At 28.4% G+C, this 25,894-nt stretch overlaps 2 protein-coding genes and 1 long non-coding RNA gene across 3 annotated transcripts; 2 read left to right on the forward strand and 1 right to left on the reverse strand.

The window, feature by feature from the left end:
* Window positions 1-4,055: 4,055 nt before the first annotated feature.
* LOC111041497 (endocuticle structural glycoprotein SgAbd-9-like) lies at window positions 4,056-6,173 on the forward strand. The gene is made up of 4 exons (XM_022325770.1): window positions 4,056-4,204; window positions 4,403-4,749; window positions 4,897-5,015; window positions 5,925-6,173. The coding sequence occupies exons 1-4, from the start codon at window positions 4,187-4,189 to the stop codon at window positions 6,062-6,064; spliced, it is 624 nt and encodes a 207-aa protein (XP_022181462.1). The 5' UTR covers window positions 4,056-4,186; the 3' UTR covers window positions 6,065-6,173.
* Window positions 6,174-15,401: 9,228 nt separating this feature from the next.
* LOC111041495 (vacuolar protein sorting-associated protein 16 homolog) lies at window positions 15,402-20,827 on the reverse strand. Its single transcript, XM_022325769.1, has 16 exons — window positions 20,597-20,827; window positions 20,060-20,252; window positions 19,663-19,791; window positions 19,453-19,597; window positions 18,745-18,860; window positions 18,483-18,682; window positions 18,168-18,420; window positions 17,977-18,102; window positions 17,739-17,866; window positions 17,466-17,610; window positions 17,271-17,405; window positions 16,679-16,840; window positions 16,403-16,552; window positions 16,076-16,323; window positions 15,658-15,754; window positions 15,402-15,582 (listed from the first exon to the last, which is right to left on the reverse strand). Exons 1-16 carry the CDS (start codon window positions 20,647-20,649, stop codon window positions 15,466-15,468), a joined length of 2,397 nt encoding a protein of 798 aa, XP_022181461.1. The 5' UTR covers window positions 20,650-20,827; the 3' UTR covers window positions 15,402-15,465.
* A 2,863-nt stretch (window positions 20,828-23,690) lies between these two features.
* On the forward strand, window positions 23,691-25,033 carry LOC111041496. The gene is made up of 2 exons (XR_002605339.1): window positions 23,691-24,752; window positions 24,808-25,033. It is a non-coding gene; the product is annotated as an uncharacterized LOC111041496 (long non-coding RNA).
* The last annotated feature ends 861 nt before the right edge of the window (window positions 25,034-25,894 follow it).

Consider the following 25,894-nt stretch of genomic DNA (forward strand, 5'->3'; position numbering starts at 1 on the left):
TTTTGGCAATATATGATTTTATGCGAATTAAACATATTACACCTGTGTATACGGTGAGTACCAAACTACCAAACTACCAAAACTATTGTAGGAATACAGGAGATTCAATGATCTCAGCGTATATATTATTATCATAATATTATGTTGTTGCCGATAGTCCGTAATAATGCACGAACTATACTGGAAAATAATTAAACAATCATATAAATAATATAAAATAGTCGAATAGCGCCTTCGAAGTTGCTAAGTTGCTTGTTAATCGATATGTTGTATAATAATATAGGTAATATTTAATAGGCAATAATATCTATATTCATAGGTATCTTATATGTCGACAGTTGACGTGATGAGCAAATCTTAATTTTTCGAACACGCTAATATAATTATACTTATAAGTGTTAACCTTATAGTACATTATATTTTATTTAGATACCATTATTTTAATCGTTTAACATAAAATATAATGTCTGCATTTTTAATTGCCGTTAATTTATCTGCATTACGTGTATTGTACACTTGTGCATGAAACCTATACATAGATATACCTTGTACACTTATTGGGTATTTTAAACTTTGTGTGATTCGATTTCGGCAGAGGTCGCACAGGATATTTTAACATTCCAACAGTTTAAACAAAAACAATTTAAGGGAGCATCGAAATGGAGAATTATATTTAAGAGAAACAAACACAAATAATTATTATAAGTTTCAAAGACCCCCGTACACTATTGTTATCGAATTGTTACCACAAATAAATAAAATATAATGTATAAAGCTAACTGTCCCTGAAGTTAAAGATCAATTAAGAAAAAGCGGGTAAGTGGGTGATGCTCTGCTGTACAGTAGGTTTATAAGTGGGTCACTGTAATGGATGATGTTAAATTAGAATTCAATGATATCATTGTACACTAAAAATGATTCTTAGCGGAGATGGTTGTTGGCCTAGGGGCTAGGATATTTTATATATGTATATTATATTTATATTGTTATTATAACTACTATAGCCAGGTGGCCGGTAGGTTGAATTAATATTATTTGCATATTACCATATTAATTGTATATAAAAATATACTTTAGAATAGTTTCAAGTATCCACGAATAATATAATTTTCAATTTACAATAAAATTACTTAAATCGTAATTCTTGGTTATTTTTTAATAATATGTATAATTTCGTCCAGTGCTGTAGTCGTAAAAAAAGCAGAATATATACTAAATGGATTGATTAGATATATGTGTAATATCCTCAAGTGCATTGTCTAACCTAATATTAAAGTAGGTATAGTGGGTACAAATAGTAAATTAGTAACATATACAATATAGGTATAATAGGTGTATATTGTGTACAAATTAAAATAAGCTCTAATGCTATTTCATTTCTCGATATTTCATTATCTAATCTACTAATCTATCGTAAATTGTCGTCTTGTGGTCCGGATATGTGTATTGTATACATAAATATATTTCTATGTTTTTTCTATGTCAACCAAAAATGAAAATATAATTGTACATTATATTTTGTGATTTTGCTACAACAGAGAGCATACGACCATAACCAAAAGGTATAAGATGTTTATTCGTAATGATTAGAAGTATACGGCGTATATCGCCGTATACGCTTTACTACAGCACTGATTTCGTCCAAATTTGAATATAATATAGCTATAAAAAACTTGCGTCTGTATACATTTTGAATATTTTGGTTACAGAATGAACTTTTTGTGCGGGAAATTGTTTTACATTTTCAATCCTTCACATTTTTAACATTTTTAACTACAAACTAATTTGTACATTTTCAGTTTGATAAATTTTATCAAAACTTGAACTTAAATGCTTATAAAATTTTTGCACATGTATTTTTAATATTTTTAAACTGATATTGTAACAATGTGTGAGGAGCCTTGTATTAAGTTTTCAAGCTTTTTGACCGAACGACTACAATTTTATTGAAAGAAAAAAAAATGAAAATTTAAAATGTTTGTAAACAGGTAAGACCTAGTTAAAATATTTTGAAAATGTTATCAAGTATGGAAAATGATATAATAAACATATACTGTTAATTTAAAGTAGGTTTATATTTTAATTAATTTTTGAATTACAAGAAAATAAGAAAATCGGTCCATGAGAAATCGAATGACGGAGTGAATATCCAATGTTGTAACAATTTAATTTGACTTTCCGGTTGACTTTTTTTTTTTTAAAGGTAGACGAACTTATGAGAAATCTTATATTAAGTTTTCTAATTTTAGATCTAAAGAGAACATTTTTTATGAATATCTAAATCACAATAATTTTCCAAATTTTCATAATTTATACGAACTTTGTCAAAATTTGAACTTCATACACTCATAAAAAATTACTGTGGGCTTAATATCAATTTTTTTTTAATTTCCTCTAAAAACAACTTATGAGAAACCTTGTATTACATTATTAATTTTGACCGAGTAAACATTTTTCTATCGACATTAATTTAAAAAAACCAATAATAATCGAAAAATGAATTTATCTATAAATAGCTCAACAAGAGTCAACATATTTTGTAGATCTCGTGGTGTATAGAAAATGATTTAAACATTCACCGAAAATTTCATGTATCTAAGGTAATTTTTTTTAGAATTACATCAAAAACCAAAATAGGTTTTGCGTAAAAATGCTTTTTTTTCCCCGCCGCTTTTAAAAACTACAGGGAATTTTAAATCTAGACCTTCCGAATGCATCAACTAGATTAATTTTTCTATAGGAAAATATACTGAAATTGAAAATCAAAGCATTCTTTCGACTACTATTATCGAGTAAATAGACACAAAAAATGAAAAAACACACATTATTGTAAAATTAATACATTCATTGCTCACTCAAAATCTAAAAAAAAAAAAACTTTTTCAATTTATAACGTGTTATATTAATACATTATATTACTATCTAAACTTATAAATTATAGATAGTAAACATTTTCAAAAATCAATTATCATAATGTTCAAACACATACAAATTTCAAATGTTGCTTAATATTTTATAAACAAAAATATATAGGTAGGTATACGTATGACTTATACTCTTGCAGGGTAGGCAGGTACCTACTATTATAGAAGTTAAAATGAAAATAGTTATTTACTTTAAAAAAAACTACATGGTACTGCAACTCAAACACCAAATATCCATTATACCCATCAGAATTATATTTAGATATGTAATTTAGTAATTACTATATTTTTATACTTATGAATTATTTAATGAACTCTCTCGTATTATTATTATATGTGTTACTTCAAAACCATAATAATTATCCGTTTCGAAAACGTGAGTAAATAGTTTTTGTTTTGCACGAATTTTCGAATATGTTTAAGCAATATAATATGTATAATATCACGTAGGTACATACATGCATAACACTGCAGTTGTCTTTACACTTTTGATTGAATAATTCACGAACGGGTTAACAGATACTTATACCTATATATTAAACTCATACACGGATTGGTTTAGTTGGTATATAATACATATTAATGAAAAAAATTAAAATTAAAAATATATATTATGTGTAATATGCATTAAAGCATCATCACTGCTACGACCTTTATTATTATATATGCCCGTAAGTCAAAACAACTCTGTAACGTACGTTTTGTAGTAGTATGAGTACTTATATATATACACGAATTACACATAATATATATATATAATAAACATGTATATTGTATATACTATATTTATATATATTATATACGCTATGTGCAGTAGTGTATATGACATTATAATGATGGTGTCTTATGGATTTAACTGCAAGTTGTTTTGCGAACCACCTCTTTCACGTCTTCTTCCTACAGTTAAAACAATTAATAAAATTAATACGTACCCATAACTGGTACATAATATCTGTATACCCACAGTGACGGTGATGGGTATGATTTTATACGTCTCAAAACATCGTGGCTCGGTGGTATATTGATGTTGCTCAATAACAAGTGTGCAGGGTTATGCCGCGATTTACGGAGTAGGCAAAAAGGGAGAGATTGTCGTGGCCATAAAATGTTTATAAGCGACCGTTTCGGCCATCTAAAAATCAGTATTGATCCGACGAACTCATCCGACAGACACCATCATCATATATTATATATCAACATAATATAACAACCGTCGTCGTAGACAATTGTTACAAAGTTTCTCAGTTCCACCTGCAAAAATCATGTCTGTCTCTAAAGTGGTGAGTTGACTACCCGCGGTCGCCGCGGAGTTTGTATTTTTTGCAACATGTTCGACGTCTTTGTCGCGGCTCCGCACCTGTTGCGCACCAGACGGGATATAATGCAAAAACACAATGTTATGCGACTGTCGTACATATCTAAAACGCGTTTTTTCAAAAATATTATGTTTACGTTTTTCTTGTTTTCCCGTCTGACAGGTAATGCGTTTCACCGGAATAACTGCTCTGCTCATGGTGGCGGGCTGCTCTTCGCAGACGGTGCAACCAGCACCGGTGCCGATCGTTTCGACTTCACCACCGTCGTTGTTGCCGCAGCCATCGCCTTATTTCAACGGCTTCAGACCGAACGGAGCGTACCCACCACAGTTCAACGGCGTATACCCGCAACAGTTCAACGGCGCGTACCCGCAACAGTTCAACGGCGTGGTGCCGCCACAGTTCGCTCAGCGGTACTACAACGGTCAAAACCCCGCGTACAACGGACAATTCGTGCCGATCTTACAGCAATCGTTCGATCTCTCCCCGGAGGGTAGTTACACTTTCAGGTGAGTCGTGGTTTTAGCGTGTTTTCGACCTAACCTAATAACATTATACCTCGGTATGCTAAATGTACTCCCCTCATAACCATATATACCGTGTTACATTGAGTTATAATAATATTTTATGTATCTTCGGGTGCGTGGCGTATACAGTTACCAGTCCGCCGACGGAACCCAGAGACAGGAATCGGGTGGTCTGAGATATCCGGCCGTACAAGGATACCCGCCAGTGATGGCCGTCCAAGGATCATACTCAGCGATAACTCCAGAAGGTACCTGTAAACTGCACGTAATAATTAATACTACGTCGTATAGACGACTCGTAGCGTCATAAACAATGACGACGGATGACTCGTATATATAATATTATAAGCTACGTTTAATTTTTATTCCATCTACTCTCCTCGCGGACGAGGGCGAGTGCAGCCCACCGGAGTCAGTGGACCATGATCTATATGCAATACTATGTTCAACAGTCGGTCTATACGAGTACGATACGACTCGGGTGCAGTCGATGGACGACGACATAATGATATTAGTGTATCGACAGCGATTGATTCGGTGGTAGTCTCGAAATATAACAATTATTCGTATGTTCGTCGCTTTTACTTCTCTTTTCGACTACATATCGCCGCGGTAATATAAAAATAATACGATGATGGTCGTATTATTGTAAACATACTACCTATATGTACCGCGAACGATATTTTACACAATAAATTACTCACATAAACGCGAGCGGTTCGACAATAGAGATGGCGAGAGCATAACACTAAAACATTATATATATATAGGTACCTATATTACATTACTATCTATTGTGTATCTACATTTGAGTTTGTGTAATGATATTATATTATCGGCAAAGTTATTATACTTTAGCCATCATCATCGTCGACAATCGGGTACAATTATCGGGTACAATAGGTATATATTATACGTATTAGACGTACAATATATTATATAATTGCACAATTATATAAGCTTTCGACAAATCAATCGTCATATTTTTTTCGCTTGAAATACGCTTGCGTACAGCACATAACTCCTATAAGGCACATATATATATTTTATAAGCATTCGACTTTATAATAAACGCACTTAAATATGTTTTTAAATATATTTTAATTGTATACTTACCGTCTAATGTGGGTATAATGATAAATTTAAAATTATTTCAGGAGTTCCAATTGAAGTTGCATACGTAGCTGATGAAAATGGATACCAGCCAACTGGACCTGGAGTCCATCCGGCCATTCAACGAGCAGTAGCCCAACAAGTGGCCCAAGCCAAACTAGAACCACCACAATTCAACAAATAATAATGCCTTTAATGTCTCAACGTGTAATGATATGATTCCAAACCCGAAATTTGTAAAAACTTTAATTAAAGTCCAATAAAGCGATATGTACATTGAACAAAAAAAAAAACAATTTGTATGGTTATTATATTTCTAATTCCTAATCAGTATACTGTACAGGTACGACAGCATACTTGGTAGTAAAAATTATGTTCAAAATATTATTATAAGAACAAAATATTAAAGAGCTTCTACAGAATAGAAAAAACAATTTGAAAATTATACTTAATATTAATATATTTTAGTTGATTTGCCTCATATTGTAGGAGTGTGTCGCTCTAATATATAGCTAAATCGGTTAGTTTCATTTTATTTGTTCGAATCTTCTGACTCTCACAACGCACTGTTTTTTTAGCCTTAGGTAATATATTAACTAAACATAGACATCTGCATGAATAAATTTGAAAACGTTTTGATTCCAATCGAACTGCAATTATTGTTTATGATAAAAATATCAAACCCTTGTAATTACTTAGTACTAATCTTGTTTTTACAAGTGTCTGGGTGAAAAGTTGAAAAATAAACTTTAGTTAAATACCATATACGCTAAAGGTGTGATTCCGTGAATATATAGATTTCATAATCCATGTTACGGTAATGGTACACAAAAGACTTTAATGCGGTGGAAATTATGAACTCGGCACATTTTGTGTTACGTATTTACGTCCAACACTATACATTAACCTAGGATCTTCAAGTATTAAGCGTTAAATATAATGTAGGTAGTTATTAGGTGCTAATTTATAAAGTTTATTTTGTTATACAAGCAATTCCAGATTCCTACATTATTCGCGCATATGATCTGTCATGATGAATCTGTTTTGTCAGGACAGAGGTCAGGTTTTTATCAATTCAACTGAAGTATATTTAGTGTATAAGTTTCATATGGAGTATATAATTAGTTATATGATCGATTTACTCAAGTTTTTTACGTATTGGAAGCGGTGATTTTCAGTCTTAGTCTAATATACATGAGGATTGAGCAATATTATTGAATTTAATATTATTTTTGAAATGTGTTCTATTTTCAAACCTAAAAAATGTTAAAAACTTATTTGAATTGTTCGTCAAGTCCAAGTAAAATCGACTTTCCCACATGTTTGTTTTTTGATTTTAACTTTTAAAAGATTTTTAATACGACAACTTTTTTTTTGATAATACTTTGAAAATCAAAACATTTTTGATGCCATTGATGTCTTTTAAGAAAAAAATTTAAATAACAACATTTCAAGTTTCAAAGACTATTAGTTATTACTAACGTAACCCTAATCTAAACTAACCAAAAAAAATGGATCTGCCTACATTGCTAAACATTGCTCAAAATAACAGATATTATCAAGAAAATCGCTGAGAAATCACAACAATTATTTTTTGGAACCAATCCTACTACCTATAATCTACATACAGCATAGACGCAAATCGCCAAATTTTGCTGCTTTTTGCAGAGGTATATGTTGAGTATTCGTATCAACTATCTGGTAATAAATTAATTTTTTCGATGTTAATGTAATACGTAATTACAACGTTTATTCATAATATATATAAAAGACAAAAGTATATATAGATCCAAAACAAAAAATAAAAGCCTGGGAACTCGGTGTGCTGTATACCTGTATTTTATGATTGAATTGTACCCCCGTTATTACAGAGTAGCTCACTGAAATGAGTGTGTTACATATATGAGTATACAATGATAAATCGGTGTAATTAAAACATACTCATACTTATACGGAAAAAATATTTTGAGCGGAGGAGACGAGAGGGGTGTTAAAATTATTATTCGAGTGTAAATTACATAATTTAAAAAATAGGTATTTAATTTAAAAACGTACTGTTAAAAAAATACAATATATTATTAGGTATGTATAAGAATTTTTTTTTTTGGATCATACATTAGATTAGGTACAATAAATTAATTCCACAATAACCCAAAAAGTAAAACGAATCATTGAATAAAAAATAAATATGATATAAGGTACGCGTTTAATGGCACTACTGCAATAGTCAGACCATTTACGACTATTTTATACAATGGTAGAATACGAACAATTGTCACCAATAAACTAATGGTTACAAATTACAATCAATACTGTAGTAGGTATATTACATTTTTACATTGTTGATATTAAATAATAATTAATAACAATAGGTCCCATTATAAAGCATATTATCTATATTACGTACGCCGATAAAATTGTCAGCTTGAACTGACTAATTATAATATACCTAGAAGGCGCGATATAGTTTGGAAAACGACGCACGTAACACCGTTAATCAAAGATAGTGTTCGTTGTTCGTAAATGTTATAAATGCTTATTATTATACCTACTGCTACATTATTATTGTAAGTATTAATTTTATTTGATGAAAAATTACATACAGCTTATTGTTATTTACTATTATTTAGAATGTTTAACTTATTATTGCGGCACCAGAGCAATCATTAACAAAACAGATTGATATTTTTCTAAATGTTATCTATCTAAATTTGAATACCTATATAGGTGACTAATGCAATTCATTATTAATTGCGAGGTACCTATTATTAATCATTATTTATAAAAATATAATGTTATTCTAATAATAATTAATTTAAACAGGTAATTATTTAATTTGGATTTGGTCATTCGTATAATATTCGTTTGTTCCTTAACCCTGGATTTTTATTCATTAGATATTTTAGTATATAGTATTGCTTCCAAATATCAAAAAGGTTAATAGGAAATTAGTCTTGTTATTCTGAAAATGCCACTGTGTAGTGTGTACATAGAAAATACTAATACACCATGCAATATTGTATTGGTTAACAATTTCAAGCCTCCCTTTCAATGATGCATATTTTTTTTAATAAGTTAATACACCAAAATAACTGAAAACAATAAATAACTCAAAAAGAGCCAAAATATTTTGAAAATTAAATCATATATAGAAAATGCATTCTTAAGGCAATGCTATTATCAATAATTGGCAAACAACATTATATTGTCCCCTACAATAATTTCTCACTAAATTACAAAAAAGAATTTAATCACATTTGTCGAAAACTTCAGTTGTTGCCACTGTCACTTAAATATTCCTGTTTTCACACGGTTTCATTTTAGTTTTCCATGCAATTATTATGAAAAGTACAGATAGTATACTGGGATTCATAGCCGGCACCACGAAAATCTATTGTTGAGGGGAGGGGGGGGGGGTGAGTCATAAAAATTGTCCATTCAAATATCATATTAGCAGACTTTAAAAAAAAAATATCCGAAGGTTTGATGTGCCCACAGGACCTTATCTTACCGCAGACAAACAATGAGCGCGTATGGAAAGCTTAACAACATTAAGGGCACTTTTTGATTACTCGATTACTCGCAATGCGCGGGGTAGCTTGGTAATATACATAGAATTATGGATTACTGCATTTTTTCGTAAAGACAGCCTAGGTATGCATTGAGAGATGTTGCTTAAGTCGCTCGTAATGCTGTAATTACACAGCATGTTCTTGTCTAGTAGTATGGATGTACCCACCTATAAAACAAATTATAAAAGTGGGTCACATTAGTCATTTTTACCCTATTGGCCTGTGTTGACTGTTGAACTACACTTAATATAACATCACAAACTATACATAAGTGAACGGCGTCACGACCCCACGCACCCCACTTGGCCACTTCCCAATGGCTCTTTTGAGATCTATTTCTAATTTTGAACCACCTGCAAGGCTACAAAGTACTAGCTGGATAACATTTGACACCAGAAACTTTCGTATAAACATAATGTAATATAGTTAATAATATATTAATATTGCCATATTGGTATATTAATGCGCATACTTCGCCTAAATTCGATATGTTCAGAATCTAAAAATATGCAATTTATATGGACCATATATTAATGGTTACGCTTCTCGTAAAGGGTACCTACGTACCTTTAATTGTATACAAAGAAATAAACAAGATCGACTAGGAGAAAAACAATATGAAAAAATGATTTGCAAGAAAACACATCAATGACAATGGTTTTATACAGAACCGATATAATTATTAGGTATAAAATTTATTTAAGTGATGGAAGTTTAATGACAATTATATAATGGATTAGAGCATAGACCATGGAACTTAAAATGTTTTGATTGTTATTTCATGTATAATGTATATAGGTACGAAAGTATATACCTATCAAATAACACATTACGGTTATGAGACAATACATTTATTATATTATGACTTTGACTTTTTTGAAGAGTAGTATGGCTATAGGTACTTAAGAAAAAATTAGGAGAATATGAGAATTAAGAGGACATTATGAAAACGTTTTAATGTTTCACAATTGATCACTTTATTATGAAGATTAATATTACGGCGTATATTCAAAATGTCAAAATGTGATTTCGTCGAAAATATTTTGTTTAAAAATTTAAAAACATTATACTTTGGACATTTTCAATCGAAAAAAAATACACAGTAATAGTTAACTTGTGATTAGAATACCGAGTGAAACTGAACATTTTAAAATCACTATATTTACCGTTTCGTTTTGAATCAATATAAAAGTTCAATAATATAATAGCTCAAACCAATCCGAGTTTAAACTATTACCTAGCAGAGAATTATAAAGATGCATTAGTAGTATGTTTCAATGTTTCATGAACAAATTTACCTGTACGGCTGTTTAATAGGTGGCACTTATATTGATAAATTATAGCTAGCGATTATTTTACAATTTAAATAATTTTTTTACTGGCCATATAATATTACCATAATATGACTAATAATATGTTAAAAAAATGATGCACATGTACCTAAATGATAAACATAATGGTAGGTACATCGTATGTGTTAGTATGTTACGACTAGAAATAAAAATAATAATACGTATTGACTATACATACTTAATATACATATATTAGTAAACTAACTATTACTAACTCTATAAACTAATAACTACTTATTTATAATTTTATAACACAATTTAACTGCAACCACCACGTTGCTTGCAGTGTGGTTTTCATTGTATGTTAATTTATGTTTTAATTTTTAACTGTTTAATAAATTACTCGAGCGATTGAACAAATCAAATATAACAAAATACATGTTATAAGCGTATTATGCTATTTGCAACTATACCTACACAAGTATATCATTTTTGCAGTTGTGCCTATTTCACAAATATATTTTTTAAGACACAAATTAAGCGCTTTATGTATTCTTATATATTTTTCATTGACCCTGGGTCAAGTACGGAAACATACTTTTACTTACGGCGAGGATTCATCTGTTATTACCGCATGTAAATAATAGTATATACAATATATTATGAAAAAAAAACCCGTACCTACTCTGATTTTTTTGTGTTATTATATGATGCACATCATACCTATTCTGACAGCGTATAATTATCTGTCATTTGATGGCAAGACTAAAGTAATGGAAAAACTGACAGTTATAAAATATCATATTTTATTTTTATATACGTTTGAAACTTGTATTGCATTAAATTATACATTTTTTTAACGTTAAAATCGATTACATTGTAACCCGAGGGCCATTAGTTTCGACACTTGGTAATTATATGTAAATGTATTTGGGCTAAAGAACTTAGAACAAATCAATATTTTTGTTAGTCCGTAAATCACGATTTTCTATGTTAGCCGTTAAGAGTCTATTTTTCTAGATACACGAACGGTACGTTTCACGAGTGAGTTGCACCTAAGTAAAAAATGAGTACGATTGGTACGAAAGTTGATAATAGGCACGTTTTAAAAATATAATAAAAGACAAGATCGTCAAACAAATAACATATAGGTGTAGGTACTTCGTTTATGATAATGGGCGACTGACGGGAGTAGGTTACTAGAACGGTTTTGTTAAAAGTTGACTTGCGGAGTGCGGTGTTATATAACTAATAAGTAATAACTACAATGTAGATTATGTTTGCGATGAACAGTGAAACATCACTTTCAAAACGATCATATCACGGGTACTAATGAAGTATTTTTAACATTGCTTAGAAACAAATGGCGTTGCGCATGGATTCAAAAAATATCAAGATTTGGCAAGTTAATGAAAATAACTAACTGTAACAAGTTAAGATAATTCAAATAAATTGCCTCCAGTTAAAAGTTAAAAAAGACAAATTGAAATCGATAAGTTTAAAGCTAAGATGTTTAAAAGTCTAGAAAAACTAACATTTTAAATTGACTTTAATTTTTAATATAAGATAAACCTCTCAATGCTGGATCAGCGAGCATCTTTCAAATGTGATGATGGAGTTCCTATTGCTGAATTCGGAAAAAAGAGAACTAACATTTTTTTCTCGCATTTGACTGCACCTGGCACACGAACTTGCACGCTATCGCCTATGCAATTTCAATGTTCAGTACTGAACTCAGAGTTACTATACTTACTAACCATCAAAAAATAATTATTAGCTCCGCTAAGAGTTTTGGTCCTAAGTGCCACATCCTCCGATTCCTCATTCAATATGTAGAACACTACCGACTGCTACACCACTGATTTGATCAGATTTTTTTTATCCAAGATTTAATATTTCATATATGTCTATAAATAGTTATAAGATATTTTTAAAATTGTATGGCGAATAGAAAATGCTAATATAAAGGTTATTTTTTTAGAGTCAAGAAGTTTTAAGAACAAAATAATTTTTTTCAAAAACTGTTCTTGCGTAAAAATAAAAATCATTTTGCTTAAATTTTTTGTATTCTTGACGCTTTTAAAATTTACTGCGGATTTTTCATTTTTACACCCTCAAAGTTTCCACCAACTTTATTCACTTTCTTATACCAGAAAAGATGTTTAAGTAGAAAATCAATGCATTTTGGACTTTGGTTTCCTCAAAAAGTGATAGACACGAAAAAAAACAAAACATCATTGTAATCTTAATACATTCATGACTCAGAATCTTAAAAATATCAACTTCCCCCTCCCTAACAGAGTCAACGCCCATGATTTAAATACTAATAGTAGTTAATATGTTGTTCAATAAATCTGAGTCAAGATTCATAAACAAATTAAATTACTTGACTTATAGATAAAGTACCTAATGCACTTCCATATACCTACCTAATGATTATTGAAGGAATCGAAAATAATGACAGTTATTTAGAGGTGATCGTTATCAGAAGTGCGATACTTCCAGATGACCGTTGTGTAGCGTAAGTGAAAATTAAAAAAAGTTGGCAAGAGAGTACCGCTCTGCTGAAGGCTGGACAGTAGGTAGGTGTCGAGTGGGTTACTATAATGCATATGTTAAGAGGAAGTCAATAGTAATTTGTTTTCTCTCTCAGACCTAAGCGCAACATAGGTCAAACCCATTCGAGTGAAATCATTTTTTTGCGATTTTAGGGAAGGATCACTAATTACAAAAATTATACAGGCTAATATAATTGAGGCTTTGACATATTGGGTTTAAATTATTAAGTTGTATTGTTATTTGACAAAAAAAAGAAAAAAGAAATTTTGTAAATTTAAATGATAAAACATTGTTATGGGACAGTATTTAAACAAATCGTTATAGCATACACTCAAAATATTATCCTCGATAATTTTCGTTATAGGTGATTTTACTTTAAAGTTTAAGATAACTTATAAACAGAAACAATTTATTTTGTTCATGTATAGAACATGGGTTAGAAAGATAAAACAAACAGTGCACTGACATGCTCCTAAATTTGAATTAAATGATGTAGTCATTGAATACGAAAAACGATACTGAGCGAAGACGATCAGTCAGCCCATATTATTAAGTAATCAGGTATATTTATATAATAATTGTTATCAAATTTATTTATTTTACTATCAGTAATACTGTAGTTTAAATTATTTTTGTAGAAAATATTGCATTAGAAAATGTCATTGTCTGTGAACATATAATAATATAGAGCAGCGGTTCCTAACCTTTTTAGTTGTGCGGACCACCAATTTTCTAAAAAAAATCTCTGAGACCTACTTATATACGTAAGCACATATACATATATATACATACATACGGCAGCTATAATAATATAATAATATTATATGGTTCACAGCCCAGTACCAAGCTGCTGGCGGGCCATTGGTTGGGAACCGCTGATATAGAGTATATGTATTATAGACGATAGACATATTATGGTAACATACCTAAATACTTAAAAAGTTAAATGGACAAATGGTGTATGAATAGTTATGAGAAACTTTGTGCTGAATATCCAAACTTTTCGACCAAGCAAAAAATTGTTTATCAATAAGTATTTATAAGGAGAAAACCAAAAAAAATTTTTAGTTAAACAAATTTCTATAAATAAGCCAAAAAGAGACTAAAAGAGTCAATATATTTTGAAAATGTTATCTTGAAGGTTAAATGGTCATTAAAAAATTTGTTAAAAATTAACTACGGTAATTTATTTTTGATTAATCAGTACAAAAAAAGATTGATTCTGGTTTTGAGTAAGAATCCTCGTTTTTCTTAATGTCTTTTAATGTCCTGATGCTTAACTAACCAAAAGACAAGATCTACTATGAATTTTCCAATTTTATTTTGAATGTAATACCAATTATATCCAATTTGCTACCAAAAACCACCCATAAAGTTGAAAATTAAAACATTTTATAAACTACTTTTCTTGTACATACACAGAAAAAATACATAATTGTAAAATCAATACATTCATCGTTTTGATCGGAATCTAAAATATATACCAAATACATAATAATATGTTTATACTAAAATAATTGTTATGACATATACTAACAGAAATACTAACCGGTTTAATAGGCATTGACCAACACCAAATTGTGCAATTTTTTTTTTTTGAACCACATGAAAATACATAGATCAGTAAAAAAAATGTAAAATGTGAATGTTTAAAAAATAAAATAAAATGTTCAACATTGCTAAAGCTTTTCAATGATAGGATATAAATGTTTTAATTAAAAATGTTAATAAAGAATGATAAAATATTTAAATAGATTGGTACAAATAGATTTTAATAAACAACTTTGATATAATACGATTTCTACTAATAAAATAATAATTTATTGCAATATTTATATTTAAATTTATTTAACATAATAAGCCAAAGCTCAAAAATGTTATAAAAAATAAATAGAAAATATATTTTTAAGACAGGATTACAAAAGGTGTTTGTAAGCAAGATGTATCACCCTTATAACCTTATGTAGCCTGTCATATAAATATATGTTTTAAATTATTCTTATTAAATATTAAATTATTTTTAAATAGTAGAATAAAATAACATACCAAGTAACATGTAAATAATTTTAACAATATGGACATTTACAAAATCTTATTATTTAAAATTATAAAGGTAAACTTATTTTATATTTACTAATAGAACATTTTGATTAGGAACAAGTTCAAGGCATAGAAGTTACTTTTGTACTGTAATTTTGTTTAACATCATCTCTTACTTTAGGTAAATATTTTAATGCTTCATATTTATTTCCATGTTCAATACAGACATCTACAAATGGCTAAAAATAAGTGTTAAAGAATAATGTAAGAAACTATGTAAAATAAAGGTATCAAATTAAATTAAGTTTTTTTACCTCATAACCGATTGGGGACTTTTTTACTTTTGATAACTTTTCTAGTTCATTCCAATCTTCTTGCTTAGCTAATATAGTTAACCGTGCCCACCAATATCTAAAAATAAGATTAAAATATAAATCAACCTCGATCAAAAACTTATTATACTACATAAAATGACAAGATTCTATAGCAACTCTATATATAATTGTACGGTTGATACTTGATAAGTGATAACATTATTAGTCATTATTATTATGTATGTTAGGTATATTAGACTTGTATAATTTAGTTATATTCTTAATATAGTATGTGGGAATTTCCTTGAGAATTTTTTCAATATGGAAATCTCATTTATCAGTATTAAATTAAAATAAATTAAAACATATTTATTTTAGTCACTTTTAGCTAAGCAAATAAAAATAATGTTGTATTCACCTTCTTTCAGGAACTTTGAATTCTGAACGTAATTTATCAGCAAGTTTCAGTTCATTTATTTCTATTAACTTTAGAAGAGTGTCATGCAATGTCAAATTACGAAAATTATTTTTCAATTTTTCTTCTAAACTGCTTTGATATCGTATTAACTTTATTTGGCTTTCACAAGTGGTCAATGAAAATTCATCTCTTGTTCTTTTATAACAATTAATGGCTTCATTAATTGATACGGACATTTCTTTAGTGTTCTAGGGTGATAAATATACATTATCAAATTAAAATAAATTATACTTTATGAATAAAATATGCTATATCGTGTAATATTACATTTGATTTAATCGACTCAGCGATATGATAAAGAGCTAACTCTTCATGATTATCTTCTTGAGTGTACATATCCAATAGTGAATACCCTGATTGCTGATGACAATATTTTATGTAAAGAGCTTGAGCAACAGAACTTTTTTTTATTTCCATCTAACAAAAATAAAATATTGTACTTAGATTAGACTCTAGTAATTATGATCAGTATATATCTAAAAAATTTACAACTATTGTTTCAATAATTTAATTGATTATTTAAGCTTTAAGTTTTAAACTAACTTGAAATTTTCCAAGTGGCATAGAAGTTTGCATATGAAGTAATACCATATAAACAAGATCAGTATTTCCGCTTTCAACCGCTTTCTTCAGGGCAATGTTATCTTGTTGGTATTTTAACAACAGTGGTATTTGCAAATTTACTTGTGTTTCATAATCTAAAAGCTATTACAAAATTCATATTTTATGAAAACTAATCACTGTTCAGTATGATTCTTAATGTCAATAGAGTACGAGAAGAAACTATTATAGATACACTCTTTGAATTATTTATAATTAATAGCAGCATCTCTAAATCTTTTTGATAATTTGATAATTTTTGACACGTATAATATAAAATTGTAGGTGATGGCTACAGTGTGCAATAGACTTTGATGGTAGAGAGTACAGATAGCAATAGTGAAAAGTTAAGGAGTATATTGAACAAAAAAAGGTTGAGAATTGCTGATATTTGGTATTTAGGTATGTCCTTAATTTGAGTATACTAGCCACCTATCATAATTATTGATGGGACCATGGACACAAAAATAGTTTGTGAATAATATATATATATATGATATACCTATTATATAGCTTATTAATATGTTATACATACTTTTATAGCAAGTTGTATTCTACCACTATTTGCAGCAATTTCTGCAATACTATGATATGAAACTCCAGAATATTTTCCAAGTTTATCAGCAATTGTAATTGCTAATTGTTCTCTATCTACTTGTGTTTGCTTCACCTAAAATAACACTTTATAAGACTAATTCAATAAGTTACAAGACATTTTTTAAATATTAACCTTAAACTTGGCCCAATGAGTTAAAATACGGCTGGATCCTAGATTGCTAGACATACGAATATAAGAAGAAGCTTGTAAAGCTAAATAGTAATGCCGTTGACCAACAAGTTTATCCAATAATGTCTGTACTGATATTTTTTGCAACCTAAAAAAACAAAAATATTAAGGATATGGTAACAAATTAAATTATTGTGGTATATGATTTAGATTTACGTATCTAATATATATTAATATACATACAATATATATTAATAAAATAATTTTTATACTTACTGAGGATAAGTTATAGAAATACCAATTTTTGGATCCCGGACAGCATTTAGAACTCTGAGTAATCTACAAAGATTTACATATTGTTCTGGATTCCAGTTTTGCAGAAATGTTTTTCCAAATTGAGCAGCCTATCAAAATTGTAGTTACTTTTAATTTTTGTAATGTTAAAGAATAATAATAAATTCAACACGGCTAATATAACTTCTAAGTTGTACTAATTGGGACTATAAAAACTAACTTTCATCAATAATTTTTGTGTTGAAGCATCAATTTCATGTCCTGCAGCTTTGATACAATGGTCTACTGCAGTTTCCAACATTTGATTTACTAAATGTATATATTCATTAGCTCGGTGGTTTCGTCTCTAAATATAATAAAAACATATTTTTTAAATTATATATCTAAGGCATTATTATTTATGTCAATTACCTCAAATTGCTTAGAAGCCTCAACTAAATAAGAACTAGGGCTGGTACTATTAATACGAAAAATTTCTTGTACATAATGAGGTACTAATTGTAACATATCGTTTGAAAACGCTCCTATAACTCTAACACAGTCAATTTCTGATACCAAGCAAATAGGGTCGGTATATATAAAAGATACCTGATCCTCAATTTTACCAATAATCATCACTGTTTCTTCAGATCTAAAAAACAGTGCTACTCCTTCCGTTCCACACCTATTTGAAAAGTAAATATTAGACTACTGAATACATACGTTGAACATTATAATTATAATTACCAAGCCATTTGATCAATGGAACCAGAAAAAGATTTCCTATAAATTCTATAAACTTTGCGTAAATCTGAAGATCCGATCCAAATTTTATTGTCATTATTTAATAGAGCAATATATTTGTGATCAGCTGAAATAGAGATTTTCTTAATTGAATTTGTTAGACTTACATCATTGTTATAATCTGTATCATTAAATCCAATAAACTGTAAAATTGCAATCAAAATTAAATGTATATCTATTTTTTTTTATAAACACAATAACATACTTGTTGCTTGCATTCGGCATGAGAAACAGAATACAAAGAGTGATTTGTTGAAATCAAGACATTTGTTTGTCTTTCTAATAATACTATTTCCCATAAATTTGGCAAACTATTCATATCTGTAGGAATACAAATAATAAATACTACATATATTATTTTTAATTTATAGTTAGATAATTTTGTTTTATAATAATACATTCTAGCAAATGTTATGTTTATGACCATCAAAGTATGATAAAAATATTGGCAAATTTTTTTGCTACTGTTATTGTCTGTTTCATTAATAAAGTATTATTGACTCCCCTCCAGATACTTTATAGGCGAGACAATGATATTGTTTGAAAATGAGTTTAACAAATGCTATACTTCATTTATGTTTAGAAGGAACCTCGGAGAGGTTATGGCAGGGGATAGCTTTACTATATGACAGTGTACAGATAGTTGAATTGGTGGTACTTAGTTACAAACAGGTGTTGCCAGTCTACCACTATGAAAATGCCAAGTGATGAGGTTAGTAATTAATGTGAATTGAGTATAATAAAGGGTATAACATTTTATAATCAAATCTCTTAGAAATGATGTATTAAATAGTACATTATTAAATCCAACTATAAGCTGAAGTATTATATAAAGAACAGTTTTTACTTTACAAGGTTAAAATATATAACATTGAAATCACTATCAAATATTTTTTTTATTAAAAAAACATACCTGGAATATCCGGTAAAATGTGAACTTTTACTTTTGTAATATCATTCATAACATAAATATTGTATGTTTCTGTTAATACTGCTACTATAGTTCTTGTAAAGTTACTTGTAATTCTTGCATCTAACAACTTAACACCTTGTCGGTCCTAAATTAAATGGATAAAATAGTAAAAATAGGCAGATACTCAGTCAATTTTAATATTAAAACAACCTTTATCATACTAAAAGTATGCTGATAGTTTCCAAACAAATCATAAATTAAAACCAAACCATCATCTTGGCAACATAATATTTCTTCATTATTTGACCAACCTAAATTGATTAAATGGCCTGAACTCCACTAAAAAAATAATAATAGATTAACATTTCTATTTCTATTTATGAATCATTAGAATTGCAATATTTAATATTAAATTAGACTAATATATAAGGTATAATATACAATAACATACATTTTCATACATCAATGACCTATGCTAAATTAATTTATTCTAAAATAGTTAACAAATTATTTTATATATATATAATTTGCATATTGTTTAATATTTTTAATATTTATATTAGAATCTTAGTCTTAGATTGGATTCATGGATAGATGTCTTACATACCACAAAAGATGAAATAATTTTTCCAGATGATGTATATACAGAAATTATTGGCTTTCCAACTGTTTTAACCGACACCAATTTTGTTCGATCACGTATTACAATTACTGGTCCTCCACAAGGTGCTGCAATTACAACAGATGTGCTAATATCTATTTCATTACACCAATACATATCAGAATACATTTCAAGTTTCCTGGAAGTATAAAAAAAAATTAGAAATAATGTACAATTTTACATAATATTTTCTATTCAACCTGGATTTAAATTCTAAATATTTGTTTAAAATATTTAATATTTGTATAAACTTTTATTTTTATAACATAACAAATTTTATTTTAAACATTAGTTTAAAATTTAAAATACATTCAAGATTTTTAAGAAGTAAATGTTGATATGTACCTAACGATACGTAGTGTACCAACTCATATCATAGCTTTAGTCCAATATGTAAAAACTCAATACACTAAAATTATTTGTGTTATAATAATATAAGTAATTAAAGAGATTCAAGTCAAAATAAATTTGAACATAATGTACCTGAAGTAATTTTCAGTACCATATGGAACCCACTCAGATGTAAGCAGTGACATATTAAAAATTCAATAATCCAAATCAAATTCTCTAACACAAGACAAAATGAAGATGCTCAATTCTTCGATAATCTCATTATGATGAACACTTTATTTAAAAAGTCTAGGTATTTATTATTTAAATTTTCAATATAGTTGGCCCTTCGCTAAAATGCTTTTTATCATTTCTGGATTTTTGTTTAATCAATGATAACCAGATAATATATTATCACAGATTTAGGCCATTGCTATATTAACCACGGTTTAAGATAGAATGGTTGAGCGACGGATTCATACAATCCCACAGTACATTACGGCGGAAAAGTTTCTTATCAAATAAATGTTTTTACTCACTGGATACTAGCGCTTCCAGTGCCAACATGGCCTATCACCAAATGATGGCGCCAAAAACAATAATTCTAGACGGCATTTTAATATTTACTATTTAGCCATACCAAGAATAAAAAATAAATATAACTCTATTCTGTAAGACTGTGAACATTCTACAGAATGTAGCTATAGCCATACACATAAAAAGAGATAAAGGATATGTTAATTCGCGCCAATTCTATTAACCATGATATTATAATAATTGTGGTTATTGTGAATTAATTATAAAATTGTCATACTTGTTTTTATATTAATTTAAAAATGCCAAGTTATTGTTGTGTACATGAGCCTCACGAGGCATCAAAATCTCTTTTTGGAGCCCCCAAAAATGCAGAGATTAAAATATTGTGGGAAGAAGCATTGGGGATGCAACTTAAAAAAAGTCATAGGGTCTGTGCAAAACATTTCTATGAAAGTGATATTATTAGTACTTGGGACTCAGGTCAAGGATCCAGTAAATATACTGTAAATAAATTTTTTATAAATAATGTTAAGTTTTTGTATAATTAATCTTTTCTACATTTTGTTAGGTGTGTTTAAAGAGATTGCAACTTAAAAAGGGTGCAATCCCAATAAACATTAAAAATGATAATATTAATATTTGTAACGAAAATGTGGTACTACCACTAGGTCTTACCCACGGTTTAAATATTAATAAACAAATTGATTTTGGTAACGTCTCTAACTGTGAACAGACATTTATTGAACCATTTATACCTAGTAATGCATTGATTCCGCCACAACCTAAAAAAAGAAAGGTAAATTTCAAAAACAGATTACAAATTAAAATAGAATAAAATTATTCATAGTTAAATATTACTTTATTGTTTAAGCAGATTGACACATTAAACCCTTCAACTTCTTTATACCAATTGGTTTTAAACAACAGACAAATGATTGATGTACCAAAAAACTGGTTTCNATTGAAAAGCAACTCATTATTAAAAATGGTATATTACTATTTATTATATCAGTATTATAAAAGAACGGTATTAAATAATTAATTATACTTAAATGTAATATTTTTTAGATTCTAAAATAATTTTACTTATCAATAATAAAATTGTAACACACCATGAAATTGGGTTAAAAAACAGTCAACAAAAAAACCTAATAGAATTTCAATCACTTTTTAGTGAATTTGATAAAATTAAATGCTGTCAAGGAGCTTTTTATTCTACTGAAAATAAGGATATAAGGGCTTCATATGGTCCTCAATACATTGAATCATGTGGTCAATGGAGACACATATAGTGTTCAAGTGTAATTAAAGATGATAGGTAAATTATTAAGTAGTTGATAAAATTAAAATAATGAAATATATGTATAGTTTTAACTCACAATACTGTAATAAATGTGTTCCAGTAACTGCAATATTTGTCTCTGGTGTAAACGTCTACTGTATTCTAGTAAAAAAAAACGTGTAAGAATTAATAGTGGACAAAATATTTTAACAGTTTTTTCTCCTAACAAACAAAAAAAATATAGTAGAATCCAAAAGGCTAAAGAAATAATTCAAAATCAAAATTTTCGTGGAAATAGTAAAATTTTAAAATTGCAAAATAGTTTTAATAAAATTCAAAATGAAATGAAAAACATAAGTGAACAAAAATTAAGTGACATTTTTAATAAAGCAAACGTGTTTCTCAGGGTCAATCAGAACTAATTAAAGAAATATTCGCAGCAGCAAAATTTAAAAATCCTAAAAGTAGACGCTATAATTAAAACTGGATGTTATTATGCCTCATGTTTCAAATAAGGTAAGTAATAATAGTATAATATTCAAGTTTTTTAATAATTTACAAATACTAGAATACTTCATAGATCTTCAAGCGGTTATTCATTTCTTCGTGGACAAAATATCTTGCCATTGCCATGTGTAACAACGTTAAGACGTCACTTGTTAGCAGTTAAGATTGGATGTGATTTTGACAATAATTTCTTCAAACTATTAAAAAAAAAATTTGAGAATAAAACAGAGAATCAAAAAAAAGTTGTATTGGTGTTTGATGAAATATCTTTGAGAGAGAGTATATTAGTTAACACTAGAAACCTAACATACCATGGTTTGGAAGATTATGGTGATGAGTTGAATACTAAAAGTACAGAAAAAGCTAATCACGCATTAATTTTGATGATTCAAGGATTATCTGAGAAGTTTCATCAGCCAATCGTTGTCTTTGCCTCAAAGGGACCAGTTAAAGGTACATTTAAGTGAACCGTGTTTTAACTATTAAATAGTACAATAAGTTACATTTTAATTGTTGAAATTGAATAGGTATTGATCTAACTAAAATTATGCTGACGGTGATTCTATTGTTGGAAAATTCTGGGGTTCAAGTGCTAGCTATAACAAGCGATGGCGCATCAACTAATCGTACAATGTGGCATACGTTAGGGATTTATGCACAATCAGATGAAATACGAAATTCATTTACCAATCTATTCGACAACAATCGCCAAGTGTTTGTATTCTCTGATGCACCACATTTGCTGAAAACTGTCAGAAACCGGTTGCTCACTAAAAAAACATTAAGAGTGATTATTTAACATTAATTATTCATGAAATAGTTTAATTCAGCAATGAATATATAATTATTAATTAGTTTTAATAGTACAATATTTGAAAGAATATTAGTAAATACAACTTAAATAATTAAATATACCTATTATATTAACATTTCTTGTCGATTATAGATTAGTCCAACAAAACCTCCAATTAAATGGGCAATTTATGAGCACCTTTATGAAACTGATTCTAAGTCATTGACAAGAATTTGTCCAAGACTCACCAAAAATCACTTTCAACTTAACAGTTTCTCAAAGATGAAAGTGAAGTTTGCTTCACAAGTAAGATCAAATAACTCCTTATGAAAAATGAAATAAAAACATTATTTAATATTGTGTAAATTATCTTGTATTTAACAGATTTTCAGCAAATCAGTAGCAGATAGTATAAGATTTTTTAATACTAAATCATACCCAGGGTTCAATGAATGTGAGGAAACAATACATTTTACTATTTTTATGAATAATTTATTTGTCGCCCTCAATAGAAAATTTCCAGCAGAAGGGATAAAAAAAAATAGTCAAGATTTGGAGGTTTTATTAAATTTTATGTGTTGCACGTTTCTATCTGATGTTTTGTGGTACTAAAATCTTAGGAAAGTATTTTATTTATTTGCTAATTAATAATTTGTAGTAGAGTAGGTAGTTGTAGTTTTTGTAAATTTACTATATTTTATTCAGTGAAATCAATTAGTTCGGTACATAAATATGTTTGTTGGTTAAAGGTATTGAAAAACGCACTGACAGTTTTACATACATGGGAATTAAATGTGGCCAATAAATTACTGTCCGAAGATGACTTTAACAAAACAAACCGCTAAAGGATTAAAAATAACAATTAAGTCCACAATAGAATTGACAAATTATCTTCTTGACGAATGCATTTTCCTTATGTGTTGACAAGTAAAACTAATCAAGACTGCTTAGAAGTAATAATTAAATACCAACTATTAATTATTATATATATAAAATTATTGATTTCCTAAAAATATGGTTCATTAATTGTATGTGAATTTATTCTCTTTAGAAATTTTTTGGTACCATTAGACAAGTTGCTGGTCCCGATGACCACTCTACTACACCTACATTTTTACAACTATACAGAATGTTATCGGTATATTCAATAATCAAGCCCCCCAAATCAGGAAATTGTTGGATACTAGAAGGTAAACAATTCATTTTTTCACTAATTTAAGTACTTTTTCATATTTATTCTTCTAGAAAATATCCCAGTTATTACAATCACAGACCTAAAAACTATTTTAAATGATAAAAATGATGTAAATTTAAGGGAAATTAAAATAAATAATTTAAAACAAAAAATTGATTACATTGTTGAAGAACGTCAATGGCATTTTTTGAGGATGTTTTTAGCGAACACAATTATAGTGATGTCAGTTCTACAGCTTTTGAGTGTGCAGTTTATTTTATGGCAGGGTAGGTATACTATACCTACAGATTATAAAATAATTAAAAATACAATTTTTATGATTAAATTATTATTTTATAGATATATAAATAAAAGATTAATAAAAAAAACAAAATGTGAAACATGCCTTAAGAGTTTACAAACTATTTATGGAATATCATCAAATCCAGCTGCTGATTTGGTGAATTTGAAAAAGCGCGGATTTTTAACACATCCAAATCACTATTTATTCAAACTTTTAGAATCATTAGAATTATGCTTTATGAAACATGCTAAATCTTCAAGTCCTTTTGATGATTCACATGAAGAGTTCTTCCAGGCAGAGAACATAACCATAACTTTTCCATGTAATCTACATAAGACAGAAATTATAACAGAGATTTTTATTATGTACATAACAATGAGGATGAGACAGTATAGTTATACAAAAAATCAAGAACCTAAAAAATTAAACAAAACCAAGAAAAAAATTTCTAAATTAGTATCATCTTAGGATATAATATAAGCTTTTGGTTTATAGTGTATATAGTAAGATATTAACTATTACAAATTATAAAATTATGTCTTTATACAAACTATATTTATCCTTTGATTTACCCATTATTCCTTTTGGTAATCTGTTTTGGTTTAGAATAGAAAACCGTGGCCACGATTAAGATATACTTAAGTATATTATCTTGATTGGTCGTACCATAGAAAAATAATTATAGACAAAACGCATTTACGAAAAATCATTTTTCTACGTTTTTTTAAATAATCTTAGAGACTAGACTAAAATCACCCATTACAAAAAAGATATAGAATAATATATTTTTTATGTCGATTTTATATTTTATTGCTCCTTGACTTTGTATTCAACTTTCAATATAAACAAAAAAA

The sequence above is a fragment of the Myzus persicae genome, unplaced genomic scaffold (genome assembly GCF_001856785.1).
Source record: "Myzus persicae strain clone G006 unplaced genomic scaffold, MPER_G0061.0, whole genome shotgun sequence".
Classification (NCBI taxonomy): Eukaryota; Metazoa; Arthropoda; class Insecta; order Hemiptera; family Aphididae; genus Myzus; species Myzus persicae.

Excerpts from the sequence above, each read along its gene's own strand:
- LOC111041495 (XM_022325769.1), bottom strand. The coding sequence starts at position 20,649 with ATGTCACTGCTTACATCTGAGTGGGTTCCATATGGTACTGAAAATTAC. Across the intron at positions 17,867-17,976 it reads CACAAAAATTATTGATGAAA|GCTGCTCAATTTGGAAAAAC; the intron begins GTTAGTTTTTAT and ends CAATTTTGATAG. Across the intron at positions 16,553-16,678 it reads TGCCACTTGGAAAATTTCAA|ATGGAAATAAAAAAAAGTTC; the intron begins GTTAGTTTAAAA and ends TATTTTTGTTAG.
- LOC111041497 (XM_022325770.1), top strand. Across the intron at positions 4,750-4,896 it reads GAGGGTAGTTACACTTTCAG|TTACCAGTCCGCCGACGGAA; the intron begins GTGAGTCGTGGT and ends TGGCGTATACAG. Across the intron at positions 5,016-5,924 it reads CTCAGCGATAACTCCAGAAG|GAGTTCCAATTGAAGTTGCA; the intron begins GTACCTGTAAAC and ends AAATTATTTCAG.